The 25,833-nt window shown below is 43.6% G+C and overlaps 1 protein-coding gene across 5 annotated transcripts in view; it reads right to left on the bottom strand.

The window, feature by feature from the left end:
- MAP3K15 (mitogen-activated protein kinase kinase kinase 15) overlaps positions 1-25,833 on the bottom strand; it is a 158,495-nt gene that overhangs the window by 19,388 nt on the left and 113,274 nt on the right. For all 5 annotated transcript variants that reach the window (XM_075913494.1, XM_075913486.1, XM_075913503.1 and 2 more), the window contains 4 exons: positions 18,347-18,504; positions 11,287-11,470; positions 6,286-6,463; positions 2,118-2,292 (listed from right to left, as the gene is read on the bottom strand). In XM_075913494.1, the coding sequence (XP_075769609.1) occupies positions 2,118-2,292; positions 6,286-6,463; positions 11,287-11,470; positions 18,347-18,504 (695 nt within the window). The remainder of the gene's footprint in view (positions 1-2,117; positions 2,293-6,285; positions 6,464-11,286; positions 11,471-18,346; positions 18,505-25,833) is intronic.

The raw sequence follows: 25,833 nt of genomic DNA, 5'->3' as shown, positions 1-25,833 counted from the left end.
TATCAGAGAAAAATGCAGATGACCAGGGAGAGCTACATTGACCAGTGAAATGAATAGGGATGTAAAATTTCGATTATTTGGCTAATTAAATAGTCAATAAGGGTGCTTCCGCCTTTGACGTCTAGCAACAACCCCAGGGCTGTGGCTACACTTCAAAGGCGAAAGCGCTGTGGGGAGCACAGGGCCAGTGGAGGGCTCAAGCAGTCCCCCACTGGTTCCCGCAGCATTTCAAAGCAGCAGTGGTGCATGGAGCCCAAGGTCAGCAGGGGAGTCCCCAACTGAGCCCAGGCTCCACACAGTGCTGCAGCTTTGAAGCACACCCATCTCTTCCCCCCCGCTCCTTGCTGCCTCTTTCTGATAGAGGCAGCCGGGGGGGATGAAGCGACTAGTCAACTATCCGATAAGCATTTGCTTATCGGATAGTTGACTAGATGTTCACATCCCTAGAAATGAAGATGGCAGTTTTCAAAGATGTCATATGCTTTCATGTGCAACAGAAGGCAGAACTTTAAACCAATTCATTCATCACTACTTTTGGGTGGGGAGGATTATACAACACAAAAATGCACAAGAAAGAGACAAACAAACCATCATTTTCATACATATCTGATCATACATTTTACTTCTGTTCTCTTGCTTGCAACTTAATTGCACTGGTTCAGAATAGAAACATTATGTAAAGAACCCAGCTGCTGCTTATGTTAAGAGCTCTTCAACATATCTGGTGTGTTTTTGGCAAATTTTTAACTCGAAAACAACCAAAGAAAGCCTCAAAAATTTCTATTTAAAAAAAATCAAAATTGGCTTCTCATCCAAGTCTAATTCATTTACCTTTATGCGACCACTGATGTTCTCATATTACTGGAGATTTTCTGCATTAAAAGGATATTTCTGCCCCTATCACTATAAGTCCTCAAACATAACAGGATAGTTGCAGTTTTCTTGGAAGCCTATTCGACTCAGCACAGTGAGGGTAGGCTCTGTGCTTTTTGTTATGCAAGCAATGGCTTATGGGCAGAGAATGAGGCAAGGTGAAGTCTGAACTACCTCTACACCCACTGTTCTCCACTGAGCAATGGCACTACATAGTGACTTAACACTCACAATCAATAGGTCTACACTGCAATTAAAAACCTGTGGCTGACCCATGTAACCTGATTCAGGCTTTGGCTAAGGGATTGTTTAATTGTGGCGTAGACATTTGGGCTCAGACAGCAGCACAAGCTCTGGGACTCTACCCCTTAGTATGAGCTCCACAGCCCAAGACAGTTGGCACAGGCCAGTCATGGATTTGTATTTGCAGTGAACATAATCATTGTGGCTTGAAGTAAAGAATTCTTTCCCTCCAGCAACTGTAGAAATCTCTTGCTCACACAGTCTAGCTCCTCAGGTAGGTTTTGTCCCTGAGAGGAAGGCATTTTTACCCTTGGTTGCTCAAGTGCTTTGCTAAACACTTGGTTAGCTGAGGTTCATATGTTGATGATTCAGAAGATGGTGCCCTTCCTTTTGATTGAACACTGAATCAAAACCCTGGTACAGTGTATACCATCCTTTGAGCTTCTCATACAAATAAGTTCACAACCCCAAGAGTTTCCTGTCCAGTTTGGATAATTACATTCTGCCTGCCTAAGACTCTCTTGTGCTTAAATGAGAAAGTACTTGTCATGGAAATCACATGTCATGTAATCCTTGAACACAACAGATTTCAGATTGCTACTAGCAGGTCAGTGTCCTGAGCCAGATATGGACCAGCTATAGAGCTTCCACCATACAGACAGGTACATGAGACGTGTGTTCTACAAGATCCTTAAATGCACTGCCACCTATAGTTGTTACACATTCAAATAAGGAATGTTATGCATATTATATCAGTTCAGCATTCCATTACAGAAATCTCTTCTAGTAAGAAGACAGTGAGGGAAACAGAAAGTCAGGTGTGACTGCCAGTTAGTACACATCAAAAAGGGGCATGGTATAAACCTAGAATGTGGAAGGATGAGTTGCTGTGAATGGTAACATCTACAGGTATCCTCTTTCATCTGTCATAAACAAGAGGAATTCTACTCTACTTTTATTTTCCTTCTTAAACACAAAACACAGAGTTTAAATGATATTACCTGGGCAAGACACTCCTGTAAGTTTGAAGCAACTTTATTTTGTTCCTCTTTAAGAATTTTATAGAGAATTGCTCGGCGTTCACTGTCCTTCCGGAGCAGGAAGAGTCCAGAATCTCTATCCTCGAGAGAAGGAGAAGCACTCCGGTCTTCTGAGGCAGAATTCTCATCAGGAATGCTAGACCAAAGGCAAGACAAGATGCTGAAGACATAACTAAGCATTAGAAATATCAAACAGCGAGGAGTGGGTAGGAATATTTATATAGATGAATAAATAATAATCAGTACTAATCTCATCTTATTTCTGTCACTGCAATGCTCATTTCAGAATAATTGTCAAAGACTGTTCAGACCCTCCGATGGTGTAATTCATCAAACTCCACTCAAGCCAATGGAACTACACCAGTTTATTTCAACTTAGTCTGGCCTTGTTTGCTGCACCAAGTCAGTCAATAACAAGAAGTGAAAATAAAAGAGAACGAGCATAACAGTGAATTTCAATCTGATCGAACATTGAAACAAATGTTTCTGAAGGTGTCATGTTTCATGTTCTCCTCTGATCAGGAAACTATTTTCTTCCCAGGCTTCATCTTGTGTATTTAATATAAGGAACACTTGCAGTTACTGTTCAAGGACCTGAATCAATCCTGTTGAAATCAACAAAAAAGACTGCCATTGACTCCAATGAGCTTTGGAGCCTCCATATGGCCCATGTTTTATCTGTTGTTATAAACCTGCATAATTCTTGGACACATTTGGCAGAAATCTCCAAGAATCAGTTAAATACAATCAATGTTTAAATCAACTGAGCAGGGGCTGTCCAGTTTATTGCACCCAATGGAGCTTGTATGATAACCTGCCCTATGGGCAGGTGGCATATGTGTGCATTCGGTGCAAGGAGCTCCTGGTCTTCAGAGACCCTGTAATAGCTTTGGAGATCAGAATAGCTAAACTGGAGAAGCGAAGGGAGACAGAGAGGCACACAGATGAGACTTTCTGAGACACACTAGAATGGTCCCAGCAGCGCTCCGACAGCCTCTGTGCTGTTGAGGAGAATGAAAATCTCAGGGAAGGAGAAATTCCCACTGGAGCAGAGGGAAACCATCTTGGGATGCTCCTTTCAGATGTTTTGGTATCCCCTTCCACTAAGGATACCTCTCCAGGGGAAGGAATTCATTTCCATGAGGAGACAGGCAAAAGTTATGGGGGAGTTTGGTTATTAGAAACATAGATAGCTGGGTTTACAATGACTGGGAGAACTGCATGGTGACTTGCTTGACAGGTGCAATGGTTGCAGATCTCTCAATGCGTCTAAATAGACTTGTGTGTTGCGATGTTAAGTAGTGGTTAATTGTCTAATCAAGTAGTCGATGGAATTTCCATCGACTACTCAATTAGTCGATAAGGAAGGGCAGTGTCAGCGCTCACTCCTGGCTCATGCTGAGTCTCAGTACAACCTCCTGCTGACACTCTGCATTTTTAAAGGGAAACTGACAGGAAAGGACACTGGATGAATCCCGGTCCTGGGTCTCAGCACAACTCCCACCTGCCACTTTGCATTTTTAAAGGGAAGCCGGCTTCAGAGGGCACTGGCTGACTTCCTGGTCCTAGGTCTCAGCCCTTGTGCTGGCTTCCCTTTAAAAATGCAGTGGCAGCGAGCAGGGGTAGGGTGTGTGTGTGTGATGAGACCTAGGGCCAGGAATTCAGACAGTGTCCTCTCCTGTCAGCTTCCCTTCAAAAACGCAGGGGAGGGGGAGGGAATGAGCAAGTGGTCGACAGGGCTACCTGATAAGCTCCTGCTTATCGGGTAGTTGACTAGTCACTACTCTTTGACATCCTTACTTATGTGTAGTGTGGGAAGGAATCAGTGGTACACGTAGGTACTAGTGACATAGGGAAGGATAGGAGAGAGGTCCTGGAAACTGAATTTAGGCTGCTAGGTAACAGACTGAAGTCTAGGACTTCGATGCTAGCATTCTCTGAAATGCTTCCAGTTCCATGTGCAGGGCCAGCTATACTATAAGAACTGCATGGATCAAATGATGCTGTAGGGAAGAGGGGTTTAGATTTATTAGGAACTGAGGAAACTTTTGAGAAAGGGGGAGACTATACAGGAAGGATGGGCCCCATCTAAACGTAAATGGAACCAGATTTCTGGAACTTACAATTAGAAAGAACATAAAACAGTTTTTAAAATAAGAGCTGGTGGAAAGCTGACGGGTGCAGAAGAGCATGTGGTTCAGACAGAGACATCTGTTAGAGAACAGTGATTCTCTATGTCCTAGTAAGAAGATGGAAGATGATAAATTACAGGCAGGATCTGATGAGAAACAGTCAAACGTAAAAGAGTCCCATTCAGTTACATCGTGTAATGGCAGCAGCTAAAAAGTAACACGTTTTTAAAATGCGTATATATCAGTGCTACAAGTCTAAATAATAAGATGGGTAACTAGAGTGCTATGTATTAAAAGAAGATAGTGCTATAATAGGAACCACAGAAACTTGGTGGAATAAGAATAATCAATGGGACAAACTAATACCAGGATATAAAATACACCAGAAGTACAGAACAGGTTGTGCTGGTGGGAGAGGTGCCCTATATGTGAAAGAAAGCATAAAATCAAATGAGATCAACATTTTAAAATGAATCCAACTATACCACAGAATTTCAGCAATCACCCCCCCCCCAACAAAAAATAAACAATAATGTATAGATATATTACCAGCCACCTGACCAGATGATGATAGTGATTGCGAAATGCCCAGAGAGATCAGAGAGGTTATTAAAACAAAAAAATAATATATAATGGGGAATTTCAACTCTCCCCATATTGACTGGTTACATGTCACTTCAGGATGGGATGCAGAGATAAAATTTCTTGACACTTTAACTGACTATTGCAGGAGAAGTAATTCCTGATTTAGTTCTAAGTGGAACACAGGATTTGCTCCAAGAGGTGAATATAGTTGGACCACTGGATAATAGCAACCATAATATAATTAGATTTAGCGTCCATGTGGCAGGAAAAGCACCACAGCAGCCCAACAGCGTATTGTTTAATTTCAGAAGAGGGAACTGCACAAAAATGAGGTTAATTAAGCAGAAATTAAAGCATATAATGCCAAAAGTGAAATCCCTGCAAGTTGCATGGAAACTTTTTACAGTTACCATAATGGAGGCTCAAATTAAATGTATACCCCTAATTAAAAAACATAAAAAAGAAAACCAAAGAAGTGTCACTGTGTCTAAACAACAAAGTAAAAGAAGCAGTGAGGCACACAGGTGTTGTTTAGAAAGTGGAAATTTAATCCTAGCGAGGAAGAGAGAAAGGAAGCATAAGCTTTGGCAAACAAAGTATAAATATATAATTGGGAAAGTGAAAAAAAGGAATTTGAAGAACAGCTGCCCAAAAGATTTGAAAACCAGTAGTAAAAATGTTTAACTGCATCAGAAGCAGGAAGCCTGCTAAACAACCAACTGGGCCACTGTTGAGCCCTGCAAATCAGTGGACATCTGCAGGTATCCACAGCCATGGATGCGGATATTCGTGACTCATTTTTGTAGATGTGGACGCAGATACAAATTTTGTATCTAGAATCCTGCAAATCTGTGGATATCCATGTTTTATCCATGGGTAATTACATCCGCAGTTATGGATGTGGATCTGTGGTTCATTTTTGCAGATACAGATACAATTTTTATATCCACTCAAGGCTTTAGGCCACTGAAACTCCTTGCCAGAGGACATTGTGAAGGCCAAGACTATAACAGGGTTCAAAAAAAGAGCTAGATAAGTTCATGGAGGATAGCTCCATCAATGGCTATTAGACAGGATGGACAGGGATGGTGTCCCTAGCCTCTGTTTATCAGAAGCTAGGAATGGGTGATGGAATGGATCACTTGATGATTCCCTATTCTGTTCATTCCCTCTGGGGGTACCTGGCATTGATCACTGTCATAAGACAGGATACTGGGCTAGATGGACCTTTGGTCTGACCCAGTATGGCCAGTCTCATGTTAGATTTTCTGGTTAAGCAATGGATTTAATTACTGAACACATCTGGTTATCTATTTGTTCCATGCACAAATTACCTAGGATAAAACATGATTGTGACTCTAACCGGCATGAGCTTTGTGGAGGCTAAGACAGAAACAATTAGACAGCTTTACCTCAGTAAGTGGGAAATAGGATGCTTTGTTGGGATCTCAGAAACAGATCGCTTTGTCTTTTCAAAGAACACATCATGCTGTACATCAGAATCTGGTGACACAGAGCCATGTTCACTACTGCTACTGCCAGCCTGCTCCCCATGGATGGGCAATGGGAGGGACGTACTGCGATTATAGTCTAACAAGCGAGAGCAAACAAGCAAGCCACACCCATCATTAAATAAAGCACAGCAACAACAGTGTGAGAGGGTAGGGCTTTGAAAAGCACAGAACTCAAACACACTGACTACTATAAAGCTATCATTTGGCTAGGTACTTAACAGAGATCATTCTTTGCTTTTGCTCAGTGAGAATATAATGAAACAGCATTTTTAAACTCAAATTAATATTGTCCTCCTAGGCCATAAGTAACTGCTGGTGCATCCAATTACCCCTGCCAAAGCCATGACTATAGGACCAAGATTTTCTCTCTCTTTGGCCTTCTACCTATCTGCCTCTCTTGCATCCCCCTGCTTTCTGTTATCTCCTTCATGACCCACCAAAGAGCTCCTACAATCATTCCCATTTCATCTGGAAATGAGGAAAAAAAATAAATGAGTAGTTAGGTATACACATTGCCCTACAGGCCTATTTACCAGAATATGTGGCAGGAGAGGTGTTGTTGGTTGGGAGCACATATTTAGGCTGGGAAGCTAAAAGTTCAGGCAAGTTTTGGAGTCTTTGTCTTCACCATCTCAAACTGCTTCTATTTTGGAAGGGAGGGTTTCGTGTAAACCTTTGTAATGCTCCTTAGGACACAGCTCATTTTCAAATAGTAAGGAGTTTAAATTGTCACCAAAATAAAACATCACATATAAATGCATGGCTCTTCACAGCCTTGTGTTTGCTAGGTAGGCCCACCTTCATTTGCCACGTCAGGAATTTGTCCTGTGGCCATATTAGGAAGAACGAAGGCCACCTAATGTTGGTCACACAAGGAGACGCCACTTGCGGCAAAAGGAGACGAAGCAAGATTGCTTGGCATGGAGCAATTCTTAACATAGGAGGAAGGCACCTGCAGACCCTTCCTGACTTGGGGTGGGTGAGTGGGAGCAGTGGGGGTATGTCTACACTACAAAGTTAATTCGAACTACCGGATGTTAGTTCGAATTAACTTTGATAGGCGCTACACTAGCGCTCCGCTAGTTCGAACTTAATTCGAACTAGCAGAGCGCTTAGTTCGAACTAGGTAAACCTCATTGTACGAGGACTAAGCCTAGTTCTAACTTACTAGTTCTAGTTAAGGGGTGTGTAGCCCGTTAATTCGAACTAGTGGGAGGCTAGCCCTCCCCAGCTTTCCCTGGTGGCCACTCTGGTCAACACCAGAGAAACTCTACTGCCTCCCTCCCGGCCCCCTTAAAGGGGCACGGGCTGGCTACGGTGCCCGTGCCAGGTGCAAGCCTGCCAGCACCCAGTCAGCAGACCCTGCACCTGGCACGGCTCGAACCAGCCACCCGATGCACCCCAGCCCTCCCCCTCTTCCCGGGACCAGGCTGGCGGCTCCCGGGAGCTTGCCCGGGACCGCAAGAGGCAGGCACCCGCCTGGTCTAGAGCGGACATCGTGGACCTCGTCCATGACCTCCGCACTAGGCACAGGAAAGTGGCAGTCTAGGGCAGGAGAGCTGCCAGCCTGGCCACCCAGGAACAGGTGTGCATGAAAATCAAGGTGGTCCACTGAGACCCCTGACCCTGAGCCCTGAGCTTACAATGGCCGTACTGGGTCAGACCAAAGGTCCATCTAGCCCAGTAGCCTGTCTGCCGACAGCGGCCAACCCTAGGGAACCTGGAGGGGATGGACCGAAGACAGTGACCAAGCCATTTGTCTCATGCCATCCCTCTCCAGCCTTCCACAAACTTTGGGCAGGGACACCACTCCTACCCCCTGGCTAATACCACTCCATGGACCCAACCTCCATGAATTGATCTCACTTCTCTTTAAACTCTGTTCTAGTTCTAGCCTTCACAGCCTCCTGCAGCAAGAAGTTCCACAGGTTGACTCTTTGCTTTGTGAAGAGCAACTTTCTGTTACTTGTTTGAAGCCTGCTACCTATTCCTTTCCTTTGGTGTCCTCTAGTCCTTCTATTATGGGAACTAATGAAGAACTTTTCTTGATGCACCCTCTCCACCCCACTCATGCTTTTATAGACCTCTATCCTATCCCCCCTCAGTCTCCTCTTTTCTAAACTGAAAAGTCCCAGTCTCTTTAGCCTCTCTTCATATGGGACCTGTTCCAAACCTCTGATCATTTTAGTTGCCCCCCCCTTCCCACCCTCTCTCTTCCCCTCTCTCACGTCCTTTTCCCAGTCTCCCCGAGTTTTGTTCAATAAAGAGAGATTCTATTTTTGACCACACGTTTTCTTTATTTTGTACATCAGGAAGGGGGGCTAGGGAAGGGTAAGTGGAAGGAGGTGAGGGAGGAATGGGGTATGAGCCCCCGATGTGGAGGACTGGGCTGGCTCTGCGGGCTTCTGGGGGTGGAAGCTCTCCTGCAGCCCCCCAATTGTCCCCTCTCCCCAGATGGCAGCCTGCGGCAAGTGCAGCCGGTCTGATGGCCGAGTGCTGTGATGTGCCCAGTGTGGGCACTCAGGGCACTCCAAGCCAGGACTGCTCTGCAAGCGGGGCACTCTTGAGAACTGTCTGTCCGGGGTGGGGGTCGGGTCCCTTTAAGCACAGCCCTCGGCTAGCCTGAGGCAGCAGCTCCACGCTCTAAGTCCTCATCTGATGCCCTGCCGGCACTGCTTCCGGCCATCCTTAACCCTGGTTCAGGGTCCACTTAATGTGGACGTGCTAGTTCGAATTAGCAAAACGCTAATTCGAACTAGTTTTTTTAGTCTGGATCAGTTAGTTCGAATTAGCTAATTTGAACTAAGTTAGTTCGAATTAGCGTTGTAGTGTAGACCTACCCTGAGAGAACAGATGACCTGAGGGGAAAATAAGGACTTTTCCAGTCTGCATTCTATGATCTTTGTGTGGCTAGATGTTTCACATTCTAATGTGGGTCTTCAGTAGGTCAGTGCTCACTATGCATCCTGCTGACAACGTGGCCAGATTTTCAATGGAAATAGCGGTCACTGAAAAATTAGGTCATTAGTTGTCAAAATATCGATACGCCATATTAGGCACCTGTGATGCTGTCTGACCAAAATATGGTCCTATATATCATTAATAATGCCACTGTTAGACAAGCCTTCCCATTGCTACTTCTGCTGCCACATGCACTGTGCCCCCCTGAGGTGGGAGGGGCTGGCTAGCAGCTGGCAGGCTAGTGAGCTGGAGGGCCAGCACCAGCAGCAGGAGCCTGCACTGTGCTAGGGATATTATATTTTGATTAATCAGCTAATCGAGTAGTTGATGGAATTTCCACTGACTACTCGATTAGTGAATATGGGGGGAGGCACTCGCGACCCCCGCTGCGTTTCTGCCTTTTAAATGTAGTAAGAGCCGATTCAATGATGAGAGCTTTGAGGAAAATAACCCTCAGCTTTCTGGTGTGCAGACAAAAGTTCTGATGTGTGACTTCCCAAAGCACGTAATGCAGCTGTTACGGGGTCACTCACAGACATAAACCTGCTGCAATCTGAGCAGGGCTTAAACCCATGAACCTGGGGCATGGCCCACTTGGTGCAATGTCCCTGCTGAGACCCATACTATCGACTAACTACATTTAACAACTACTTAACACTAACAACAATGTACAAAAAGCATTAAGTCCAAGGGGGGAAAACATCCTAAAAGCTCTTGTCAAGTGAGAGAGGGGCACCAACTGACCATTGCAGACAGTAAGACGGAAATGAGAGGACTTGGGCTGGCAGCACCTGATATACCACAGCATGAACACGGCACTCTAGAGAGTGCCACAGCCCTCTATGGATACCACAAAGGCAAAAATCTGTAATTGCCATGCACACGGGCATGAGCACACCTAGGATGGAATCAACATGAGCAAGCACTCAAAGAAGTTATGATTTGCTAAGGGTGATTATCCTGTTCATTTGTGTCTATCATTTTTTTATCCAAGTTATGAATATTGGCTATATACCTGGACCACCATTGTATTTGTTCCTAGAATAACACCCACAAGGGAGTTTACATCTAGTCCAGCCAGCACCTTGTTTAAGCTTAATGGCCCATTAAGGACACTTCACTCTCAGGATGGACCACAGAACAAACTCATTCTGCCTCAGTGGCTCATCCTGCTGACATTGCAGCCTCCAACAAGCCAATTCTTACTCCCTGTGAGTCATCAAGCCATGTAAGGACATGTGATGTGTTCATGTGACTCTGGACTCCATTTTGTGCCAGTAATATTCCACAAAATGTGCTGTGTGTTTTGTTTGGGACATTAAAATGCCGAGCACATGGCAGAGGATAAAAAAGATCCTGGAATCTGAAATATCTCCATGTTGCCCTTTTCCTATTCGGATTCTCTGAACTGTGGAATTACAGCTAAAAAGCATATTGCCTATGGACTGAAGCATCTTCCAATCTTTTGGAAGTTACCAGAGACTTTCACTTTACAAGTTAGCAGTCTATAAATTTTACCGCTACAAACTTCAGAACAGAACTTTGCAATGACTGTATGTTTATGTTCTACTAGGAGACTTACGCAGCGTTGATCAGGTCCTTAATTAATTTCAGAAAGTGCTGAGCACCAATCCTGTGAAAATCACCTCTTTGAGGTGATTCTTGGTATGCAGCCAAAAGTTTAAGTCACCTGTGAAAACCTTGACAGAATGAACTTTTCTTTTATGAAAAACTGTTCATTCATTTAGCCAATGGGGAGATTTCAACAAGCCAAATAAATAAATAAATAAAAACCACAAGGTACTTGCTACAGTTTAATGCCAGTTGATTTCTTAGTATGTTCAAGATCCTGAATAACAGAGAGGAATTGGCTAATGATTCAATTTTTTTATGTAATACGTAAGGATGTTACCTTGTACTTGGCTGATCATTTCTTACCTAAAGGCTTGAACGCAATTCTGTTTTTCTTGCCCTTGTTCACCTGCTTTAAGAAGGGGTCTTTGAGTAGATCAGATGCTGTTACACGCTTATTCGGATCAGGTTCAAAGCAGAGCAAAATAAAAGCCCTTGCTTCAGCAGATAGTGATTCTGGGATTTCAGGATGAATTTTAAACATCCCAACCTATAAGTAAAATATGGACAGACAGTTATTTGACTTCCAATGAGTAGCTGCAAAAGGTCCATTAGCCAGCTCCTGGCTTGGCGTAAACTGGTATAGCTCCAATGACTGCAAGTGAAGTGTTCGACTAGTCAGTGGAGGGTCAGTTGGGCTTCATTTACCACAGCTGGGGATCTAGCTATATATCTGTTGCAAATGTTTACTCCTGTAGATGTGTGTCCTAGAATCCTAAAATCATAGAACACTAGAACTGGAAGGAACCTCGGGAGTCATTGAGTCCAGTCCCCTGCCCTCACAGCATGACCAACTACCATCTAGATCGGGGGTTGGCAACCTTTTTAAAACGAAGAGCCAAACTACATCAAAATTCAGAACAAGCGACCTACAAAGAATGTCTATGTGCATGAGTGAAAATATACAAACTAATTTTATTGATAATTGACAATGATAAATAATAGTATAAATGAAACATACTCAGAGACTTTATTTAATGGGACTTCTGCTGCTGCATCTTTTTGCACATTTATTTGAAGTTTACATTGTATCTGGTCAAATCCAGCTTCATGCACACATTCAGGCTCTCTTCTGTCAATCTTATGGCAGAGGGCTGGGGATATGGGGGTGCAGGAGTGTGGGTTGAGGTGTATGAGGGGCTCATGGCAGGGGGTTTGGGTGTATGATGGACTCAGGGCACAGGATTGGGGTATGTAGTGGATGCAGGAGTGCTATGACAGGAGACTGAGGGTGTGTGGGTGCAGGAGTTTGGGAATGTGGGAATACGAGGGGCTCAGGGCAGGGGGTTCAAGTGTATGATGGGCTCAGGGTTAGAGTATGGGGGGTGCAGGGGTGTTATGATGCTGCATCCAGATGGGGGTTGGGCTCCAACTGGGGGCTTGCTGGCCAGACTTAATATTTTACTTTATTTTAAATGATGTCCAACACAAAAGGTTTCAACATTGTCTTTATGGCAGGTGTGGGGAGTCCTATTTGGGTTGGGGCCACTGACCCACAGAAAAATCAGGTGAGGACCACACAAGTGAGAAGCAAAAAAAAAAAAAAAAAAAAAAAACAACAGGAGCAGGCTGGGGACAGGGTGTCTGTCAAGTAGAAAGGGGACAGGAGCAGAGGAGGATGGGAGTGCAGGGTCTCGGCAGGAAACTGGGTGCAGGGTCTGGGCATGAGGGGATGTGGGGCACTTACTTGTTTTCACACCACGCACCACTCCCAGACACCAGAGGCTTTCCCCGCTGTTCCAATGGGAGCAGCGGGGAAAGCCTCCAGGAAGTGCAGTCGAGTGCTGCTGCTCCCCTCAGCCGGGGGAGGGGAAGGGGAGCAGCACCGTACCACTGCTTCTGGCTCCAGCTTCTTCCCCGCAAGCTGGATCAAGCAGGGAGGCTTGAGGCTTCCCTTCACCCTCCCCTTCTTTTACAGGAAGCCAGTGCTGGCGCTCCAATCTTGTGGGGCGGCATGAGGCTGGAGTGCCAGCACAGGCTCCCTGCTGTGAGGGGATGAGCTCCAGTTGCAAAAGAGCCATATCTAGCTCCCTGACCCACGGCTTAGACCATTCCTGATAGATGTCCATCCAACCTGCTCTTAAATATCTGCAGTGACAGAGATTCCACAACCTCCCAAGGCAACGTATTCCAGTGTTTAACCACCCTGACAGGTTACACCGGCCCAACTGAAGTCAAGACTTAAGGTTATAGAGAACAGCCAGCATGGATTTGTAGAGAACAAATCATGTCAAACCAATCTGATAGCTTTCTTTGATAGGACAACGAGTCTTTTGGATAAGGGAGAAGTGGTGGATGTGGTATACCTAGACTTTAGTAAAGCACTTGATATTCTTGCGTGATATTCTTATCAACAAACTAGGCAAATACAACTTAGATGGGGCAACTATAAGGTGGGTGCATAACTAGCTGGATAACCATTCTCAGAGAGTATTTATTAATGGTTCACAATTCTGCTGGAAGGGCATAACAAGTGGGATTCCGCGGGGGTCTTTTTTAGGACCAGCTCTGTTCAATATCTTCATCAACGATTTAGATACTGGCATAGAGAGTATGCTTATTAAATTTGCAGATGATACCAAGCTGGGAGGGGCTGCAACTGCTTTGGAGGATAGGGTCATAATTCAAAATGATCTGGACAAATTGGAGAAATGGTCTGAGATAAACAGGATGAAGTTTAATAAGGACAAATGCAAAGTGCTCTACTTAGGTAGGAACAATCAGTTTCACACATACTGAATGGGAAGCAATTATCTAGGAAGGAGTGTGGCAGAAAGGGATCTAGGGGTTATAGTGGATCACAAGCTGAATATGAGTCAGCAGTGTGATGCTGTTGCAAAAAAAGCAAACATGATTCTAGGAGGCATTAACAGGTGTGTTGTGAGCAAGACACGAGAAGTCATTCTTCCGCTCTACTCTGCACTGATTAGGCCTCAGTTGGAGTATTGTGCCCCGTTTTGGGTACCACATTTCAAGAAAAATGTGGAGAAATTGGAGAGAGTCCAGAGAAGAGCAACAAGAATGATTAAAGGTCTAGAGAACATGACCTATGAAGGAAGACTGAAAGAATTGGGCTTGTTTAGTTTGGAAAAGAGAAAATTGAGGGGGGACATGATAGCAGTTTTCAGTATCTAAAAGGGTGTCACAAGGAGGAGGAAGAAAAAATGTTCTTCTTGGCCTCTGGGGATAAAACAAGAAGCAATGGGCTTTAACTGCAGCAAGGGAGGTTTAGGTTGGACATTAGGAAAAACTTCCTAACTGTCAGGGTGGTTAAACACTGGAATAAATTGCCCAGGAAGGTTGTGGAATCCCCATTCTGGAGATATTTAAGAATAGGTTAGATAAATGTCTATCAGGGATGGTCTAGACGGGACTGGACTCAATGACCTCTCGAGGTCCCTTCCAGTCCTAGTATTCTATGATTCTAAGACATGAACAGATCCAACTATCTAAGCATTGTGCAACACCTGGGTCTGCCCATCCCCACCACAAGTGCTCCAGACTTTGTTCTCCCTCCTAGCTGCTATGCCCTTCTATTCTTTTTATGCCAGCCAGCCAGCACCGTCTCTCCCAGTATACACTTCTCCCCAAGTATCAAAACCAACTTCCAGGTGTAATGCTGAGTTCCTTGATACCCCATTGCCTTGGTTTGGTGCCCAGACCCTACCCTACTTTGCAGGTGCCAAACTACCCTGTGCCCATGCTAGCACAAGGGCAAACAGTCAGCCCTTAGCCATGGCCAGATGCGTTCATTATACCCAGTGCTAAGGCCTCATGTCAGCTAAGACCTTGCAATGACAGCCACCTAGAAATTACATAATCAACATGATCCTACACTTGGATAATGTGATTAGACAGATATTTATTTCAAAATGTTACTCTATAGCAGCGTTTCTTAAACTTTTTGAGGCCACGGAACACCAAACAATAATATTTTTTAATCCGGAACACCTACAAAAAGTTTCCTCAAAAAAAAAATTGTTGTCAAACCAAAAAAGACAAAAACAAAGAAGTAACAAAACCTGCGAGTTGTTCACGGAACACCAGTGTTCCACAGAACACAGTTTAAGAAACACTGCTCTATAGTAACCTGGTCCCTCTGCATGCATCAGCTTGAGCTACTGATTTTTTAATCCCAGGGCAGACTGTACATAACTATTTTTGAGTATGTCTACAATGCACACAAACATGAAACACCACAAACCAAGCAACCCACAGCAGTGTGAACATTCAGGTGAGGGCTGGACCCTGACCTTGAGCACTAACCCCTGTCCCAGTTCAGAAGACAGGGACCAGCCTGAGTCTGAATATCCACATTATTTTTAGCCCCAGAGCAGGAAACTGGCATAGCTGACTGGAGTTCTGAGACTACTTGCTGTGGGGGAGAGTGGGGTTCTTGGTAGAGTAGGTGTATCCTTTAGGACACAGTTGTACCGTACATTCTGCACATGCAGTACAAATCTGGCAAAGTTATTCTTTTCAGCCTTGACATATTTATGTAAAATAGACTGGAAAACATGCAAAATGAGCCTGAAAATTATGCTAGCCACAAGGCAGATGATAGCTAAGTGGTTAAACAAGTGACAGCAGCTTGCTGAAATAGAGAATTGTCTAAACATTCACATTGGCTAACTGTATTAACACACTGTGGCATTTTTATAAATTTACCATTGGAATTTAGCTTTGTGAGATCCAGTAAAGCCTGCTTGTAATGCATGCTGAAGCCAAAATGCTGAACAATAGAGCCTGTATTTGAATTGTAGTGTAGAGTATATATAAAATGCCAATGCGTTAACTACTTCCAAGCTATGTTTCCATGCACATCCAAAGGTATGCCGCCTTTCAAACCAGACCTGACATTTCCTGTGCAGTACAAGATTCCAAGCAGCAAATTCACAGGCTTTTTTTCCACCTAGGCCGCCTATCTACCCAGCCTTCACTGCCAGCTTCCTGGATGCAAATTGGAGTCTGGCTCCTTTCCTGATTGGTTCTATAGAACAGCAAGGAGAATATGCACCATAATCCAATTGGCTTGTTCCCCTTTCGGGAAAAGTGCCAAGCAAGACATAGATGCAGGCAGGTTCCAGTATGGAAGGAGACAGAAAACCAAAAACACTATATGTGCAGCTGCAATAAAACATCACAATTAATTATTAAAATGCTAAATTATGTGACATTCTTTGAAAAATGCCAAATTCCATGATGTACACAGAATCCCGAGTGAGATGAAAGAGACAGTTTACACCTCTCACAGTTAGAGCACATCTACACAGCAGGACTAAAGCCAAAATAAGCTACACAACAACTTCAGCTATGTCAATTGCATAGCTTAAGTTGAAATAGCATATTTCGGCTTTTGGCGCTGAGTACTCAGCAGGAAGCCTGTAGAAGAGCACCCTTCCTCTGATTTCCCTTACTCCTCATGAAATGAGGTATCCCAAAATAGCTATCCCGCATCTTAACAGGAAGCCTGTTATTTCAGAATATAATGGGCTTGCTATTCCAACATCCCAGTAAACCTCATTCCACGAGGAGTAAGGGATGTTTCAGAATAGAAGATTATTTAAGCTATTTTGAAATTGACTTGAAATAAGCTACCCAATTTGTGTAGTTCAAATTGCGTTACTTATTTTGAGCTACGGGTGCAGTGTAGACACACCCTTAAGTGTTTCAGATTCTTGGCCAACTCAAACAGCCTATTATTTTACTCACTGCATTTTTCCAAGGTTGTCATCACAAGCAGAAAGGCAAGAAACACAACTTTAAAAAAATTAAGGAACATTAAACATTAATTTAAACATTAAAAATTAGACATGGTTCAGGAATACAATTTTGTGGCAAAAGAGAATTCAGCGGAAATGCCATAATTGCAAAAGCAGGGAATATGCAAGGCCCTGCTTATCTCCCACACTAGTCATTCTGTGAACTTGTGCACAGCCCACCAGGGCATCGAGAACTCTGACAGGGAATCCAGAATTTTGACCAATATTTTAATAATGGCTCAGAAGCATATCTTAAAGAAAAGATATATCACACTTCTCATGAAGAGAAGATCAGTTTTACAAAGAGCCAGACACTAGAAAAGGTGTCTGCTGACAGAAACAAACCACAATTGACATAGACCGTGACATGGAAATCACTTTTGCTTTTCATGGATCTGAAAATGTAGTAAGCCAGACTACATAACTAAAAGACCATTATAAATTCCTCCCTCTTCCATTTCCTTTCCTTTTGAGTTAAATGGGACTACTTGTGCTTAAAATAATACATGTGTTTAAGTGCTTTGCTGATTGGAGCCTAATTTACTGTGTTTAATGGTTGATATTTGATTTTATTATGACAGTTTTTGCTATTATTATAATACCAATTACACAGTGACTTTTACTAGAAGATCACAAAGCAGTTTACAAGTATTAATGAATTAAAATGTGCTACACCTGGTTAGGGGGATGATATTTTTCTTATTACACAGATAGGGAAACTGTGCCTAGTGAGATGTTAAATGTTTTGTTAGAGGACACAAAGGAAGCCCGTGGCAGAGTCAGGAAGAGATTCCTGACTTTGCATTTCCATATCATTATCATTAGATCATACACATCTTGTCAAGTGCCACAACTGGTACTCAGAACATAAAGTGAACAAAATAAATCTGATGTTATAAAAATAAGATTATTTTAGTAGTTAGTTAAAAGGCCTTTTTTATTTTTTATTGCTGACCAGTCACATAGCACTGCCAATGTATACATCACATTACCAAATGGTGCAAGACACATCCCTGTCCAAAGACCATGCAACCTAAGGGAATAAAGGGTAGTGTGCCCTCAACCCCCATGGAAACTATTGGGAGCTGAAAGTGCTCAGTGTCTCCCAGGTGACTCTTGGCATCTGACAGGATGGGAGCATTGGAAAGAAAAGATAAACAGATTTTCTGGCAGGGAAGCTTTTAAGGCAGCAGAGAGGACATTTGTCAGATAACAACTGGGGGGCTCTCTGAAGTGCCAAGAAAGAAGGCGTAAGGAGAAGAGTAGAAAAGGAAGGTGCTGAGAGGACTGGAGGAACACAGGGAGTGAGAGGTGTGGTCAGGAACAGCAATTTTCAGAAATCCTAATTTTGCAGCACTTTCCTGCCCTTTGGAAATGGCACTTTGCTGAGTGTTGCATCTTGAAGCATTCACATGCATAATGAGATCCCAGTTTGGACCCTGACCCTGTGCAGAATAACTTCTCCAACAAGAGGTAATTACATTGCCAGTGCAGATTAAATTGCTCAAAATATTTAACTTGTAAATATTAACTATATCAAAATTTAATTAACGGGTACTATGTCAAGTTTCACAAGCTATCCAGCAAATAAAATTTATTCTTACTTTAAACATAGCTGCTTGCGGCTCCCCCAACTCATGAAATGGAGGTTTTCCTGTTGCCATTTCAATGATAGTGCAACCCAGTGACCAGATATCAGCTGGTGCACCATATCCTCGAGGCCCCTTATCTATAATCTCTGGAGCCATATACTGCAAAGTGCCTGAATCAAGACAAAAAATGAAGAGCACACAAGTTATATATTTGCTTTTCTTATCTATCAAACAGATACAACATCATCATTTAATCCCTTCTTCAAATGTAGTGTCTGTAATTTCAAATGTACCTTATATTACTGAAAGACTGTCCCTCTAATTGAAACTCTACCACCAACACTAACTCATAAGATTGTATTTTCCCATGTCTTAGTTGGGAGAAAATATTTTTACTGCACAACGTGAAAGCTCTCGCTTGACGTAGATAAGCTAACCCTACCTCCAACTCTACAAACAATGAATTAGAAAGATATGTGGAAAAAAAGGGCCACAGAGAGTAGCAAATGAGTTTACAGGTTCTTTTTGAGGGTACATCTACACTTCAACACTATTTCAGAATAGATAATAATGTCCTGTTTCCTGAGATGGGCCATAACCACTGCCAATATCTTGGACAAAACTCTCGGCACTGTGGAGAGTCCAAAGCGGAGGACTGTATATTGGTAGTGTTGTGTACCTAAGATGAAACGGAGAAACCATCAATGAGCAGGATGAATAGTAACATGAAAATAGGCATCCTGTAAGTCGAGACATGAAAACCAATAGTCCAGTTCCAGAGAAAGGGTAACGGTAGTCAACATTACCATCTTGAATTTTTGCCTCTTTACAAATTTCTTAAGGGCTCTCAGATCCAAAATTAGATGCCATCCCCTGGTCTTCTTTTGTGTGAGAAAATAATGTGAGTAAAAACCACTCCTGCGGTATTCCTGTGGGACTACTTCTATGGCGCCCAATTGGAGGAGGTGCTCGACTTCCTATTGTAGGATGGTCTCATGAGAGTGGTCCCTGAAGAGTGACGGGATAGGAGGATGGGAGGGAGGGATGGAGAGAAAAGGCATTTTGTATCCTGATAGGACTGTTTATAGAAGTTATGTAAGATGTTATGTTCTGTCAGTTGGCAGAAGGTGATGGGTGAATGGTTGATTGTTAATTGGCAACTGTGGAGTGGACAGAATCATTTTCGGTCTCTCAACCGATGGATCAAATTTGCTTATTCAATTGGGGCAGCTAATTGGTAGCGCTGCTCTGGTTGCATCTATGCTGTTGCCTGTCATGACCACGTTGTTGTTGCGGCTGTTGGTCCTGTCTCTGGCATTGATAGGTGTAGGTTGAATACCTTGGTCTTGGATATGGTTGGCGTCGATACTGCCTCCTCCTGATTGCAAGTGTCTGGATGCTGAGAGAGCGTAGTGTTGCCCGGGAATCTTTCATGGAATGAAGGACCATGACGGTCTTGGTTGAACAGAACTTCTTAGCCTTGAATGGTAGATCTGCCACAGTTGCCTGAATTTCATGTGGAAATACAGAAGAGTTAAACCAAGAGGTCCGTCTCATAACAACTGCAGTCAATATTGATCTAGTGGCAGTATCTGCAGCATTGAGAGGTAGAGCTGTTCTCAAAATTGCGTGTCCTTTCACAATGACCACCCTGAATTGTTGTTTCTTGTATATCCCCAATAAAAGTGTTGAATTTTGAGTAGTTGTTAAAATCGTATTTACTGAGGAATGCAGCGTAATTGTCAATTCTGAACTGCAACATGGATGAGGTGTCGACTCTCCTGCCAAACAAATCCAGCCTTTTGCTATCTTTATCAGCTGGGACAGAATGAGGCTGATGCTGCTTGTTCCTTTGATGGGCAGCATCCACCACAAGAGAGTTTGGGGATGGGTGGGTGAAGAAGAATTCTGACTCCTTTGAGGGGACGTAATATTTCCTATCCTCCCTCTTAAGAGTTGGGGGGATAGTTGCAGGGGTGTGCCACAAGGCAGGCTCTATAATAGCTGGATTAATATGCAGAGCAATCTTGGATGACAGCATTGCTTGGAGGATATTGGTGAGTTCATACTGTGTCTCCTGCATTTCCTCCGTGGCAATATTGAGTTCCACTGCAACCCTCTTAAAGAGGTCCTGGGAAGCTGTAAAGTCTCCAGCTGTGGTTAAGGGTGGTGCCATGATTGCCTCATTGGGAGAGGAGGATGAGTTTGTATCTGCAGACATATCACGGCCCGACTCATGAGATTGTGGATGTGCGGTTTCCTGATACTTTGTCTGCGGCGACAGGGTTTGTGGCAGAGGAGAGTATGCAGGCTGTGTAGGTTTCTTTTTTGAATGTCTCTTTTTGTGGTCATGAACCCATACGCTCCAATATTGCCATTGTGCAGCATAAGGCATAAGCGATGGCATCCATGGGTGTGAGCCCAAAGGGGGCACACTGGAAGTAATGGGGTGCTTGAAACTGGGATGAGTTGATGGAGCAGACATTTTGGTATCAGGCAATAACTTGGGGGTGAGAATAAAAAATTGCCTTCATTGCCATAATCACTGGATAAAAGCATAGGCAATGAGAGATGTTTTGGTGCCACTGACGGAGGTGATGTATTAGTACCAAGAAATGGAGAATTAAACATAGACAACACTGTAAGGTTTCTGTGATGTAAGTACCCAGGTGCTGGAGTGGACGGTGCCAGGGCCGTTGGTACCGTAAATGGTACTGGAGCTAGTGCAGTTGTAGTCGGAACCGATGGAGATTGTGGCACTGAGGTAGCTGCGGCACCGTTAGTTGACGGAATGGTGCCAATTGGCTGTGCCACTGGCTGTTGCCGTGCCTTGCCATGCCAGTAATCCTCAGTGCCAGGGATTCAGTTGTTTGATTACTTGGCGCAGCAGTGGATGCCGAAGGATGAGAGGCAGGCCTGCAAGGGCCTGTATCCTCAATGTGGGCACCGTGTCTGGAGAGAACCCTATCAGTACCAGAAATGCTCAGGGCATCGTAAGTGCTGAGACAAGATGGTCTGTCGGTACCAATTTTTTTGTTGCACGCCACTTAGGCAACTATGGCTTGCGAGGAAACAAAGAAGCACATTTCTTTGGTGACATTTTCCCTTTTTTGGGTATCCCCTTATCAGGAATCCGCATGCCAGGATCCAAGGTGGAATGTTGCGCCTTTTTCTAACACACTGTAAAATCACAAATATAATGCGCACCCTGACTTTGGAATCTTAGCATAATGAAAAAATCTGAACTCCTATGTATAATGTGCCCCGGGGTTTGAAGCCATCGAGCTTAGCACCCCCAAAACTTCTGGCTGCAGGACAGCCACCTGTGGGCAGAAGCTGACCCGCCAGCACCAACCCCAGCCTCACTTGCTTCAAGGAGGCAGCCATGGGCTGCAGGAGAGTGGGAGGGAGGGGACGCGCCGCTCCCACCTGCAGACTCACCCGGGAGGTTTGGGCTGCACAGCCTCTTCCCTCCCTGGTGCTCGCCTAGCCCGTGCCTGCCGCGGGAACCCCTGGGCTCAGCCTGAAGGAGCAACGGGCAGGCAGTGAGCCAGGGTGCTGCAGCCTGGTGGTGGTGCTGCCAGCTCCTCGCCTTGTCCGGGAGCCTGATGGAGCAGCAATCCCCGTGCCGCGCTGCAGCGGGAAAGTTTCCGGGTACAGCCTGAAGGAGCACTGGGAAGGCAGTGAGTCAGGGTGCTGCCAAAATAAAACTTTAAAAATAACACCTATATATAATGTGCACCCTGACCCTGACCCCAAAAAAGTTGGAAAAAAAGTGTGCATTATACTCGCGATTTTATGGTAATAATTTTCAGGCAGAGGTCCCTGTCTCTGCATGTTCGCACCTTGAGTTTAGCACAGTGTTGTCAGTCCTGTTGAATATGGGACTCGCCAAGGCATTCGACACACATACAATGTCCATCAGAGACAGGCATAGCCTCATTGCAGGCTGACCAATGTTTGAAGCCTGGTGACCCCAGCATTATCAATAGAGTGAAGAGCAAACAGCGGGAATTGTAACTTGGAGAAAAAAGGAGGGATTTCTTTTTTTAAGGGAGATGAACTTGGATAAGGCATGAAGTAAAGGAAGAAGAGATAACAATATTCAACTACTTATCTACAAGGATTAATGAAGAGTGAAGAGCCCTGCTAAGCCGAGGACAGTAAGAGCACGGTCGCATCAACCAGTGCCCGTCTGCCTTCCCTGTTGCGCAAGCGCGGCCCCCCCCATGCACTGCTATCAGGAATCTGGTCTGCGGCGCTGGGACGCACTGACACCTGCTGTGGAGCACCCACAGGGACATTGCTCTCAAAGAAATCAGAGCCCCCACAGCTGGGTGAATTCTCGGGAAACATGTCTAAGCAACTGAGCTCTTGAGAGGCCAGTGATGCTGGTTTCATGGTCTATGCAACTAACTTAAGTGTCCTGAGGCCCAAGGAAGGCCAGACACAGGTTCTGCACTTCAGAGTGTGAGAGACCCCCATTGTTAGAAACAGTGACTAGTCACTATTACCACCCAGGGCACTTAGAAGCACATGGGATTCATCAGCTGGATCAAATCATAATGGACTGGGTTCCCTCCAAAGGGCGGGTCTGGGATAGGATGCAATGTGTGTTTGACACACTATATTTACTGGTAGGTTTCATACACTTTAAAGACATTTTCTATTATCCGATACAAAATAAAGATTTTTTTTTAGGGTGGCATTTTTTTGCCATTATGGAAAAAATGTCATTTTCAGTTCCCAGCTCTGTAACAGAGTATAAGCCCATTCTCATTACTTCAAGGAAAAAGAAGTTCAAAAAGTAACCTCCCCTAACTTCACAAGTATAGTAGGCAGTCCAAGCAGAAATAAATTGAGGAAGCAGAACCTAGTGAGGGGATCTTAGTAATTTTAAAATCATCAAAAGTTATTGAGCAAGAAACAGATTTAACAGACTTGTTATATTACATGTACAAAACATTATGAAGAAATTTATGAACTCTAATGAAAGAATAACATGTATTATACAATTTCCTCTGAGGCAGAAGAGATGCTAATAACAAAAGTGAATAAGGCTCTGCCTGGAATGTTAATTAACTAATCCAACATTAATTTATTAATAGGTTTACAAAATAATATAACAACAATACATTTTTAAAGAACAGACATTAGCAACTTATTATACCATGCTCAAATAGTTGCCCATCTCAGAGCACTTTGTAAAAAAATATATATTCCAGGATGGTACACTTAACAAAAAGATCAGCTTGTTTATAGGTGAAAAACAACATACATTATCTAAAACATAATATTTTCATAAGACCACTAGAAACAAATACCTCAATGCCACTGTTCCAAGTTGTGCTATTGGCTGGGCAATTAAAAGGAAAGTAGCAATAAGGATTTTGTTATGTTGACAGCTTACAAATGGAAAAGTTAGAGAATAACAAAAGTAACACTTTTTACTTAAAAATCTAGAACCTTAATACACAAAAACCAAAAACAGAGAGAGAGAAAACAGGCTGCTCCATAAGACAGAAGGGCAGGATTCACCCCCACCTGGCTCTAGGCTTGCTATATAGATACTGACCCATTATGCATGATCCTAGCCTGCAAATAGAATCAGGAAACCCTTTACGATTTAAAGTGACAGCTTATCATTTTCACACTGTTCGCAAGTCAACACAGATTTCAGAATATTTCTGCAAATGAATTACTTCCTTGTGTAGGAATGGCCAACTCCCTCCACATGCACACCTAGATGGCAGATAGGGGAACATCCTGCAGGTATGCAGGACAGCTGCAAATAGTCAGTAAGCAGTCACAGACAAACTGGTGACATCTCTCAGCAAGGTGTGAGACCCCGTGATGACAACTAAAGTCTGGTTGAGCCTTACATAAGTCTGGTTGAGCCAGGACTTGGGCTTGAAATGGGAGTATTCGTTCTCCTAGGTGAGCTGTCTGCTAAGGCTGACAAGCCTCAGCAGACAGCTCCTCTATGAGAAGTTAAAAAAAAAAAAAAAAAAAAAACACCCACTTCAAGCTTCCTCTTCCTAGCCAGAGTAGACGGGCGGCAGGACCGCGAGGTGTGCAAAAGGTGTGCAAAAGACCAAACAGAGAAGCTACAGAAAGTAGTGAGGAATCACAAAATCTACTACCTAGGGAGTTCAATCTCCTATTGGAGTTATTCTTGATGAAACCAAGCAGAGGCCTGTGACTGAGGTTACCAGAATGTTGGATTGACTGGTGAGTCAGAAAGAGTGTCTGGAAGAGATAACTATCTGGATAGTAAGTTGGTATGCACCAACAGTTAGGAGAGGATCAAAGATAAAACGTTTTTTGAGAAGTTATGCTTTACTGAAAACATGCTACCCAACAAGAAGATCAGTATGGGAACAGATTTATATACACGCACTGGAAATGAGAAGACTGGACATGAAGGAGTCCATGGAGGGCATGACATTGAAACCAGAAACTCTGAAGGGGTTCCTATAGACTTCTCTGGTATTGGGTTTGATGATCACAAACACACACTTTCAGCAGAGGGAAAGCTATCAGTTAACTTACACCAGTGAAGAACACCAGTCTCAAATCTATTGCTTTTTTAATACTAATCAGAGATAGATCACCATGAAAGTTATAGGAAAGGATTAATGAAAATTATAGGAAAGGATTAATGAAAAGCTTGTGTGTGAAATGGCTGAAATTTGGAATGCTCAATATGGACTTGTGCTGGGAAAGAAAAGCATTGAAAAGAGAGATGGCAACTAATTAACAGTCTTTATGGACCAGAGAGGGCTTAGAGTAATGTTCCAAGAGAACTAGATTGGTGGAGTTTGCAATGGAAAGATGTGACAGAAGAATACATTACTTTAATCAAGAAAATATATGATGGAGTGTCTATCACAGTCAAAATTAAATGGGGATACAGTCAAGAACTTCGAATTAGCATTGGCCTGCACCATGGATCAGCACTGAACATTATTTGTGATTGTCATAAATGCAGTGAGTGAGAAGACATGTAGGGTGCCACCTTGGAAGAAGGTGAGCCCTTGCAAGCCAACTTTTAACAGGGAAAACATAGTTTTGGATAGACTGCATATAAAGAAAATACTGGTAAGACCAAGCCTATAAATGACAGAAGTATTTAAATTCCTAGGATCAATGGTTGCTGACAGTGGGTGGCCCCGAAGTGAAGACTAGTATTGTACCTAAGTTGGGTGGATACAAATGGTGGAAGCAGATTCCAGTTCTCCTGACAAAAAGATGCTAATGAAAGGTAGAGTGTATAAAACTATAATTTGATCTAACATAATGAAGCATTATCTTGGCCAGCCACAAGAAACGAAATGAGTAAAATGAACATGTTGAGATGGTTGGAGACTCCACAACAGGAAACAAAATGAGGATGTAAAAGGATTCGATGATATTGTTGTTTCCATAGTGAACCTTACAATGAAGCCTGTTTTAGACAAACATGGTTTTCATAAACCATTCCAGTTATACACTGATAT

The sequence above is a fragment of the Pelodiscus sinensis genome, chromosome 1, assembly GCF_049634645.1.
Source record: "Pelodiscus sinensis isolate JC-2024 chromosome 1, ASM4963464v1, whole genome shotgun sequence".
NCBI classification, from domain to species: domain Eukaryota; kingdom Metazoa; phylum Chordata; order Testudines; family Trionychidae; genus Pelodiscus; species Pelodiscus sinensis.
The sequence above is the reverse complement of the archived record's forward strand: the minus strand, read 5'-3'. Positions and strand labels throughout refer to the sequence as shown.